Source organism: Lipotes vexillifer, unplaced genomic scaffold (assembly GCF_000442215.2).
Source record: "Lipotes vexillifer unplaced genomic scaffold, Lipotes_vexillifer_v1.1 scaffold182, whole genome shotgun sequence".
Classification (NCBI taxonomy): domain Eukaryota; kingdom Metazoa; phylum Chordata; class Mammalia; order Artiodactyla; family Lipotidae; genus Lipotes; species Lipotes vexillifer.
The window spans coordinates 5,335,409-5,346,111 of record NW_006798798.1 but is presented as its reverse complement, the minus strand read 5'-3'; the positions used below and the strand labels follow the sequence as shown (position 1 = coordinate 5,346,111).

The window sequence follows — 10,703 nt, the reverse complement described above, 5'->3', positions numbered from 1 at the left end:
CGGGGAGACACGGGGGATGTTTAAGGAACAGCAAGGAGGCTGGAGCAGAGTGAGCTAGGGGAGGGGAGATGGGAGACAAGACTAGATTGACACTAGGGCTTTGGCTTTTACCAGGAGTGAGATGCAGCCAGAGGAGGGCTCTGAGCCAGGAGGGCCCTGATCTGACTCAGGGGTTCACAGGCTCCCTCTGGCTGTGTGTGGGGAGCAGACTGTAGGGGCGGGATGGGAGCAGGGAGACCAGGGAGGAGGCTGTGTGATGGTCCAGGAGGGAGAGGATGGAGGCTGGGCCAGGGTCGGGGCAGCGGCGGGGGGGAACAGAGTTTAGATTTAGGATAGATTCTGTGGGTGGAGCCCACAGGGTCTGCTGAGGTTGGATGTGGGTGTGAGGGTAAGAGGGTCTGAGGGCAATTCCAGGGTGTTTGGCCTGAGCCGCCAGAAGGATGGAGCTGCCACTGACTGAGATGGGGAAGGTGGGGAGGAGTAAGCTTGGGGAAAGATCGGCTGTGAACCCCTTTTCTCCTGAGCCTCCTGCATGGCTGGTGTTCTGAGAGCACATTCTGGGGACATGAATCTGGTGCAAACTCAATTTTGCATCCTCGTAGGAAGAACTTGGTGAGGCCACACCCAAGCTGAGCAGTCTTCCCACAGCCCCACAGATCTGGAGGAGGGGAGGCAGGACTTCCAGGGAGAACCCTATCCTGCTGAGGACAGAGAAAGGCAGACAGAGGATGTGCTTCAGGCCTGAGGGACTCCAAACCCCAAGCTTTTAACGTTGCCCTAGACAGCCTCTCTAGTGGCTTCCCTCCTGAGGGTTAAACAATAATGGCACAGTAATAATAACACTGGCTATGTTTCCTGGGGATGTCAGTGGGCTGACCCCATGCTATGTGTCATATCTGGGGGGTTCTTTGAATCCCACCACCATCCTGGAAGGTAGAGACCATTTCTATGCCCATCTTGCAGATGGGGAAACTGAAGCTTGGAGAGGCTATACTTGCCCGGGGGAATATAGCTAGGAACCTGCAAAGCCAGGATTTGAACCCAGGCCTGACTACCTGCATACTCCCTGCTCCTTCTGTGGTTCTCATGGACCCTTACCTGTCCCCACCCTAAATATACTCACCCACAGCCTGGACTGGGAGCTTCCTGGCTGGCTCGCCTTAGTCACGGCCTCCAGGTGGGGCCCAGGGATGCCTGGTACCTCTGCTGGGTGGTGCCCGCCACCCACTGAGTCCCCAGACCAAGACTTGGGGTCTGAAACACCAACTGTGGGTGGGAGTGAATTCTTATTTTTAAATGACTTAGTGCTCCAGGAATGTGATTTCCAGAAAGTGTGAGGTTTTAGGAAAAAATTTTCACTTTATGGATGGATTTGGAGGGAGGGGGGAGGGAGGGAGGAGGGAATATCAAATGCCCCCTCCAAGTATTTTTAAAACTATATTCTGTGCCACTGTTTCTCACTTCTAAACTCTTTATTCTTGTTTGTATTATTTTAAGCAATGCAAAAAGTATGTTCTGGGTCACCTGGTTTGCTCACCAAATTGTCTGATATATTTAGAGGTGTGAAAATCCCAGAAAAGTGAGGTGGGGATATAATTTCTGGGTTGTTTTTGTTTGTTCATTTTGTAATTTCCCAACGTTTTTGAAAAACCCGAGTATAATGGAAGGGCACAGTGCTGGCGTTGGCCAGAGCCAGGTCTGAATCGTGGCCTAATTACTTTCCAGCTGGAGGCCCAGGACAAGCTGGTTCATGTCGGCGATCTGTCCTCATGCTTATTCATTAAGCAAAGGTTTCCTGAGCACCTACTATGTGCTGGACACTGTCTGGAGCAGTAAACAAAATGCCCCTGCCCTCCTGAAATTCACCAGGAGTAAATCATGAACTTCGAGTGTGAGGAGGGTTTTACCAGGGGCAGCAGGATGGCTGTGGGGAGCGGGGTTGGGGGTAGGGGGGCAGTGTGGAGCCTGGGGGCAGAAAGGCCCTGCTCAGGAAAGTTACAGCCTGAAGCATGAGACACAAAAGCCCATGTTAACCAAGTTGGCTGAGTCAAGTGTTGCACGGATCATTACCTCCTCTAATTCTCACTCCCAGTTTCCAGATGAGGACTCTGAGAACCAGAGAGGGCAGGACAGGTGTGAGCCTCAGCTCAGCAGTGATGGTGCAAGACCCTGAAACCTGCCTCGGGGTGTGAGCGGGGTGTGAGCGGGAAAGAAAGTGGTGCAGGGAGGGTCCTTCGAGGGCGTGAGAGCTGCCCATGCGCTGGAGCCTGAAGGGCACTGGAAGCAAGCATGAGGTGAGGATGGAGAGGGGCCCACATCCTAGGAGCCTTGGAGCCTGGCTCCTTTCGGCCCCGTGGCAGTAGCGAGCTTCCGGCAAGTGCATGACCCCTCTGCCCTGCCATTTATTCAATGTGCGGACTTGGACAAGTCAGTTCACTTCACTGGGCCTCAGTTTCCCCATCTGCAAAATGGGGATGATGATAATGGCCCCGACTTCACAGGGCTCTTGTGCAAAGGCTGCAGCCAGGGCCTGGCATGTGTTAGCCGCCACTATGGCAACTCACTTGGCTGTTTCTTGAGAAACAATAGAGTATAGTAGTTCTGCACAAGAGCTGGATCCAGGCTGCCTGGTTCCGATCCCAGGGACCTGAGGCAAGTCACTTGGTCTTTCCAAGCCTCATTTCCCCATATTAAAATGGGCTGTGGGGAGGATTTAATGAATCAATACCTGCAAAGCCCTGAGGCCTGTGCCTGGCAGGTGTAAATGCTCTGTCAACTGTGGTGGTTGACCTTGATGGTGGCTTTCCTTGTCTAGATGTTCATTTCTGCTCTTAATGTGAGCTGAGTCCTTTATGGAACTAGATGAGGCTTGTGGGAGTGAAAAATGCATCCCATCACCCAACTTCCCCATTCTTCCTGCTGCCCTGAGCCACAGAACAGCAGCTTGGAGTTGGCATTTGGGAAGATTCATTCATTCCACAGTGAGTTTCTGCATCTATTTGTGTGGCCACTCCTTCCCACCTGCATGCAGATACATCTCTACCAGTCAAGTCAAAGAGCTATTCGTGGCCCCATCATTTACCAGCTGCATGTCCTCTCTGGTCCTCACTTTCCACATCTGTAAATGGGGATAATAACAGCAGCTACCTCCAAGGAGAGCTAGAAAAAGGTTGGCTGGCTGAATTCATACAGTACCTCTCAAACATGTTTTGACCACGTTCCGCAATAAGAAACACATTTTTACATTATGACGTAGCCTTGAACGTCTGTTTTCTGGGGTGAACTATGGCATTGCTCTAAGCCTCAGTTTCCCCATCTGTAATATGGAGAGAATATCGGTCCCACCCTCATAAAACCAAAAGAAAAGCTTAACAGAACTTCTTACTGAGAGAGATGCACTCTGATTTTTTAAATCTATTTTATACTTTTTAAAGTGTGGTTTTCAGCTCACTAATTTCATGGTGCACTAACGGGTAACATATTTAGAGTCTGAAAAACACTGGGTTAGACAAGTGAAGTGTTTAGAGCAACAATACGAGTCCATTCCAAAAAATCCTTTCATTGAGTTCCCACCAGGTACAGGCTTCCTCCAGGGCTCCCCAGAGGGTCTCAGCACGCTCTACTCACCTGGATACAGCGGCTCCTGATCACTCCTGAGTAGAACGGTCACTGCAGAGAAGGCAGAGGTGAGGGCAGGTAGGCTGGGAACTGCAGGGGGCAGGGGAGGGTAGAGGCGCAGGGGTCCGTCCACTCTCACCAATGGCCCAGGACGCTGCCCCGATGCCTGTCAGGAGCAGCACGGTCCCCACAGTGAGAGCTGCCACCTTGGGTCCAGAGCAGCATGGCACAGTCCGGCCACCTGCAATAGACACCATGCTGGGGCCACTGCCAGGTCTGTCCTCATTGTGGCAGGATCTGAGCACGGGGCCAGCTCTGCCCTGCTCCAAGGCCAACTTAGCACGCCTGAGCCTGCCCTGCCCCGGACCCAGTTTCCTGCAGTGAACAGTTGGCAGGGCCGTCCCTCCCCTGCGGCGAGGACAACCAGGTGTCCAGCCCCCCAAGTGTTCCAGCTGGGAAGAGCCGTGGCTGGGACAGCTTCCGCCCTCCCTGCCTATATTCCTGGCACTTAAGGGATTTCTCCTCCCCAATGACGCTGCGCTTCTGTATTTTCTTCATCACGTTGTCCCGTCTTTTCCTGAACGTCTCACTTCTGCTAACTTTCCCAGAGGTTCCTGGAGCCTCTTGGGGGCTGTGACCCCTGACCTTTGCCCTCTTGGCAACTCTCTTCCCTGCTGTTTGGCATTTCCTCACTGCCTCACTTCTCTCTGCTATACCAGACCCTCTGCCCCTGGGAACCCCCCAAAACCAGACCTCTCCCAAAGGACCCAGCTCCAAGGTCAAATTTGCCCCTGGAGGTTGAGAACCTACATTTGGAAATTTGCCAGCCTCACTTAAAAATATTGGCCTTGGACTTCCCTGGCTGTCCAGTGGTTAAGACTCTGCACTTCCACTGCAGCGGGCAACAGGTTTGATCCCTGGTCTGGGAACTAAGATCCTGCATGCCGTGTGGCGCGGCCAAAAAAATACATATATATATTGACCTTACCCATTCCTATGTGGGACCTTGGGCAGGTGGTGTCGCCTCTTTGAGCCTCAGCTTCCTCATCTATTTAATGGGCATCCACCTAGCACACACCTCTAAGTATAATGTTTTAAAGTTCTTTTAAATAATAATAATAATAAGCATACTCTTATCACATTTTATGTGCCAAGCACCGCTCTGAACGCATTAACTTATTCAGTCCTTATCTAAGTTATGATTCCCATTTTTCAGACAGAGAAAACTGAGGCTCAGAGAAGTGGAGTCACCTGCCCAAGGTGACTCAGCCAGGAAGAGGCAGTGCTGAGTCCTGAACCCTGGGCAGATTTGGCACTGGGGTCCAAGTGTATAACCACTAAGCCATGCCAGCCCTCCCTGTGCTATAGTGGCCGGCATATAGCAAGTTCTCAATAAATGCTTTTATTTATTTATTTATTTTTCATTTTTTATTGGTCAATAAATCCCTTTAAATCATTAGAGCTGTGTGGTCCTGGGCAACTCCCTTCACCTCTCTGGGCCTCAGTTTTCTCATCAGTAAAATGGGACTTTATTCATTCATTGTCCTATTGAGCATTCACTGTGTACCTGGCACCATTCTAGGCTCTGGAGACACATCCCAAAACAGGACAGATGAGATGTTGGTTCTCATGGAGTTCACATTCCCATGTGTGTAAAGTGAGGGGAAAACCAAAACAAGTAAACAAGTAAATGAACTTGATAATTTCCAGATCGTGGCAAAGTCTATGAAGAAAATGATGTGGGTTGGGAGTGGCAGTGCTCTGTGGGGTGTTCAGGAAGGGCCTCCCCAAGAAGTGACTTTTGAGCAGAGACCTGAGGGGTGAGACCAGCCAAGCAAAGACCTCTCATGGAAGGGCACAGTGGGCAGAGGGAACAGCACAGGCAAAGTCCCTGAGGCAAGAATAAGCATGGTGGGTTAGAGGGCAAGAGAGGCCACTGATGTGGCCAGAATGGCGTGAGCTTGGGGAAGGCAGTGGGACCAAGGCTGGGGCCAGCTGGGGAGGGCTGGCAGCCCCCGGACAAGAGGGATTTTATTCCCAGTGCAACAGGGGCCCTGGGGCTGAAAAGCCAACCCTTTTGCTAGAGATCAGGAGGACCAAAGGGAAAAGGCAGCTGAAAGCTTTTGCTGGGCCTGGAATGCACCCGACTGCCCTTGGCATCTGCAAGGCCCTCCCAGGGCTGCAGGACCTCCCAGCTTTGCCATCTGTGTTATGGCAGTACGGCTGATGGGCACAGGGCCAGGCCAGCACCCGGAATGGAGCAGGGAGCAGTCCAGCACCTTCCTGGGATGCCTATTGTCTGAGTGTCTTAAGAATTTGAGAGCCCAGCCACTCCCGTCAACGTGCTCCTCCCTCCAAAGAGGCCCCAGTGGACCAGGCCAGCCCAGCCCTGGCTGGCTGACCCCTTCCTGTCTCCCTGAGGAGAGAGGTCCCCACCTCCACCCCCAACCATCTTCCTGGTTCCAGTGGGAGGTCTCAGCTCCGCCAGCAGTCAGGCTTGTCCTGGTTCCTTTGTGTTCAGATGTGCCTGCAGAGCTTTGGGCCACTCAGAGCCCAGCCCAGGGGCTTTGGCACGTCTGCTGGGGCAGGAAGCATTGCCACCCTGTGTCTCTTAAGGTGAGAGGCAAAACCTGCTTTCATGGCTTCTGGTCCAGGGGACTTCGGGCAACCCCCAAACAGGTGCCTCTGGTGGGACAGGAAGCATCCTCACTCTGGGTCCCTGGCGTGAGAGGCATTCTCACTGCGTATCTTTGCTGAGGCAGGAAAGCGTCCTCACTGTGTGAGAGGCAGCAGCGTCCTTCCGTGATTCCTCACGGGCGAAAGGGCTGGGTAAGCCAGGACCCCCAAGCTTCCCCCTGAGGCTCTGCTCTCTGTTCCTCCAAGGGCGCTAGGCTGCCCTTGTCTTCTCACAGGACAGTGCTTCTGTCCCCACCATTTGGCTGCAAAACCCTCCCAAGTGACATCTTTGGCTCCTTGTCTCTGAAACTCCGTTCAATCTACAGTTCCGTGTCTGTTTTCATTGTACACAACTCCAACTTTCTGAACGGAAGTCTCTCCCCGTCTGATTTCTGGGACACTGCCTGTGCCCGATTCTGATTCTCCCCCTGCTTCTCCATCTCCTCCACACACTCCCTGAAATCTGGGGTCCCCAGGGTGGCCATGGCCTCCTCCCCCTCATGCCTCCCCACTCCCATCTGTCTTACCCACCTCCACAACCTGTGTCCCTTTTCTGTCCCCAGCCCTGGACTCTCCTTTGTCCTAGATCGGGGGTCCTGCAGTCTCTTAGATGCCTCCCACTTGAATCCCCAAGGTCCTTCACACCTCCCAGGTCCCATACTGGCCTCAATGTCTCCCCAAATCCCCAGGTCCCATCTCAGAGGCCCTCATCCTCAGGACTGTCCCTCGTCTGCAGGACGTCTCCCTCCCACCTTAGCTACAGGCCTCCTGAGTGTCTCCCGCCCACTCTCTCCTTCCCTGCTCCCACCCCATCCAACCCCTGGGCTCAGTCTCTCCTTCTGGCCCAACCTCCACATAGAACCCCAGGGAATCTTCCTAAACACCAAATCCAACCTGTCCCTACCCTCCATGACTCACCAGTGCTCCCCAGGACAGAGTCTAAAGCCCTCAGCCCGTGGTGCCAGCCCCTCTAGGATGTAAGCATGGCTATTAGAGATTTGGGGGTTGAACATGCGTTCCTAAATTCCCACACAGCCATATGGGTCCTTATCAGACAACTGACAGCGGTTCCAAAAAGCAACCAAAACGACAGGACTTATAAAACAAAGAATACCCACCAGCGCCACCTTGTGGAGAGACCCGGCACTGCCCAGTCATGGGCCAGCTTCTTACCAAAAAGAGTCCTAATGGATCTCAATCACCCTCCCAACTCCATTTCCAACTTCACCGACAGAAATACGAAATTAGCTATGTGCCACTGCACACCGGGCAGATTGTCACCCCAGCTGTTAGCTTTGCTCTTCCTTCTGCCTGGCACACCTACCTACTCCCTCCTCATCCTGAGTGTCAACTCAGGTATCACCTCCTCTGATTCTAAGTCTCCAGGAAGCACCAAACCTCGCCTTAGGTGTTCTTCAACAGCAGAATGGGGCTTCCCTGGTGGCGCAGTGGTTAAGAATCCGCCTGCCAATGCAGGGGACACAGGTTCCATCCCTGGTCCGGGAAGATCCCATGTGCCGCGGAGTAACTAAGCCTGTGCACCACAACTGCTAAGCCTGTGCACCACAACTGCTGAGCCTGAGCTCAAGAGCCTGCGAGCCAAAACTACTGAGCCCGTGAGCCTCAACTACTGAAGCCCGCACGTTTACAGACCATGCTCAGCAACAAGAGAAGCCACCGCAATGAGAAGCCTGAGCACCGCAACAAAGAGTAGCCCCCACTCGCTGCAACTAGAGAAAGCCCGCGCGCAGCAACAAAGACCCAACGCAGACCAAAATAAATAAATAAATAGATTTATTTATTTATTTGTTAAAAACCCAGCAGAATGGTAACACAAACATTAGCACAGCTGCAGCCACAATGGTTCTCAGAAGCTACACCGACCTTAGCCCTGTCCTAACCCCATCCTGCAGTTTCCTACAATCCTTGCAACTGTTAATGAGGAAGGTGTCATCACCATCCCCAATTTACAGATGAGGAAAGGAGGCCCAGAGAGGTGCAGCCACCTACCCGGGGTCACCCAGCAAGTAACCACAACGCCAGAACTTTTCAGCATTCGTGTCTAGGTTTGAAACGACAGCAGGACTCCCCTCCAGGGCCAGGCCCGAGCTGCCTGGGGATGCACTGAAGCCCCCTGTGCCTCGGTTCTCTCTGTCCCCAGGCCAGTCTCTGGCCATCCTTCAGCTTTTCATGCTCTGCTTTTCATCCCTGGTTCATTCACCCGTAGGCCCCAGGCCTGGTGAGATCCCTTCAGTGGGCTCCAGGAAGGAATGGTTCCAAAGGTGCAGGGCTCTGCTGCCCACCTGCTCAGCAAGGGCACAAGCACCTTCTCCCGAGCCACTGGGAGCCTGGATTTACTCTGGGCCACAGCTGAATGATTTGGGCTCTGATTTGCTAGCTGTGCTGAGACCCAAAGAGGCCAGTAATCTACACCCATCATTTCAGCCAACACATTCAGGGCTTCCTGCCTATCACGGCATGTAAACCCTCACACCATCTTCTGAGGTGGGCACTAGTACTGTCTCCATTTTACAGAGGAAGAAACGAGGCCCAGAGAGGGTAAGTCACCTGCCCAGGGCCTCACAGCTAGAAAGTGATACTGCCTGGGACCAAACCCAGCTAGTCTGGTTCCAGGAAGAAGAGAGCGAGTCGGCCCCAGCTGGGGAGCGTGGAAAGGAAAGGCAACCCCTAACTGGGCCCTTCCAGCTGGCTCCCAAGTGTGGACCAGGGTAAGAAGGAGCCAGGGTGTCTGGAGCCCCTGCCAGGGGCTTCCATGAGCCCTCGAGTGCCCGCCACTCTGAGGATGTGGTTTCTCCCCACCATCCCTGGAGCAGTTTCTCTGTTGTCTCTCCCCTTTCCATCCATCCGGACTGAGTCCAAAGTCCTCCCTCTGCTGTTTTGCCCACAGTGTGAGGAGGTGGGAGGAACGTCTGGAATCGGTGGGGGTCTTGGGTCCCAGGACTCCAAGTCGGCCGACCTCTTCCACGACAGCTCTGGTGCACCGCATCTGTCTTACAGGCTGAGCCCCATGCTGGTGCCTTGTGTGTTTTACGTGCTCCCAACAACCTCACGGTAGGTAGGTAGGTAGGTGGGTGGGTAGGTAGGTAGGTAGGTAGGTAGGCAGGTAGCATTAGAATCCATGCTTGACCCAGGGGGGGAATGAAGCCCAGAGAAACGACGACACTTTCACAAGATGGCACAGCAAAAAAGTGGCAGAAGGCAATTCGAATGCAAGCCGGTGTATTTGACTCCGGAGTCTGTGATAGCTAGTCTCCCCGCCTTGGCCGCAAGTAGAGGACAGGTCCAGGGATAGCTGAGAGATCACTGGGGGATGAGGGGAAACTGAGGCAAGGAGGCAGGAAGGTCATATGGGGTGGCAGGGAGGCAGGTGGTGGCACAGCCCCACAGAAAATGTGGTTAACAGTTAATCGGGTAGAGGAGGCCTCAGAAGCGGGTGGGGATGGGCCCCAGGAGGGGCGCCAGAGAGAGGGGGCTCCAAGGGGGTGGAGGGCTGGGAAGAAAGCACAGAAGGAAGGGCGCCAGGCGGAGCCAAAGTTGGGGCTCAGGGAAGGGGGGACTCACCCTCCTTCTCCGCCATGTCACGGCCTCTAGTTAATGATTCCCCGGCTGACCTCCTGGGCCGGGGCGGGACCTGTGGGGAGATGAACGGGAGGAGGCAGGGCCTGGGGGAGCCCAAGCCAGCCCCTGTGCCCCCAGTCCCAGGCGCCCATCCAGGGAGGCCGAGGGGCTGGGCCCCGGCCAGAGCACGCCATGATCACGGACACAGACTGGGCTGGGTTCAAGGATGGGGTCAGTGTGTGACCAGCAGCCAGGGGGATGCCTGGATTTGTAGGCCTGGGGGACCCCATACGCCTGGGCCTGGGTGAGCAGGAGACCAGGGCTCTGAGCTCCTGGGTCTGAAGGAGAAGACCTGGGGCCGCAACTCCTGGGCCCGGGGGAAAGCGAGGTTTGGGGGCCAGCCCTCCTTCGGGGGAGGGGCACAGGGGCCTGGACTCCGGGGTCCGAGGGAGGAGGAGACTGGGGCCGATCCTGGAGCCCGAAGCACAGGGGGCTGGAACTCTGAGGTCCTTGGGGGGCAGCCTGACAGCCCACCCTGCGGGTCCCTGGGAGCCCTTCCACTGGGAGCTGAGCATTAGGGCGGGTTTGGGTGAGGGGGCCCACGTCCTGGGGACCGGAACTGAGGACCCTGGTCCTTACCCTGGGGTCCAGCAGGTGGGGGCGGAGCTGAGAGATGGTGCCGGTTTAGGGTCAGTCTCCAGGCCTGGGCAGGAGCATGGTGGCCCCTCAGCAGCGGCGGCCCCAGAGGCAGCGGCGGCGGTGGCACGGGGCCTGCTAGGCCTGGCTGCCTCACCTGAGGAGGAGGGGGCTGGGCAAGAGGCGGGGGAAGG

At 54.9% G+C, this 10,703-nt stretch overlaps 1 protein-coding gene across 1 annotated transcript in view; it reads right to left on the bottom strand.

Moving 5' to 3' along the window:
- HPN (hepsin) overlaps window positions 1-10,672 on the bottom strand; it is a 17,641-nt gene extending 6,969 nt beyond the window's left edge. Inside the window, exons 1-4 of the mRNA XM_007470971.1 lie at window positions 10,513-10,672; window positions 9,877-9,946; window positions 3,758-3,859; window positions 3,628-3,669 (exon numbers count right to left, since the gene is read on the bottom strand). Coding sequence (XP_007471033.1) covers window positions 3,628-3,669; window positions 3,758-3,859; window positions 9,877-9,892 — 160 coding nt within the window. The 5' untranslated portion in view covers window positions 9,893-9,946; window positions 10,513-10,672. The remainder of the gene's footprint in view (window positions 1-3,627; window positions 3,670-3,757; window positions 3,860-9,876; window positions 9,947-10,512) is intronic.
- Between the last annotated feature and the right edge of the window lie 31 nt (window positions 10,673-10,703).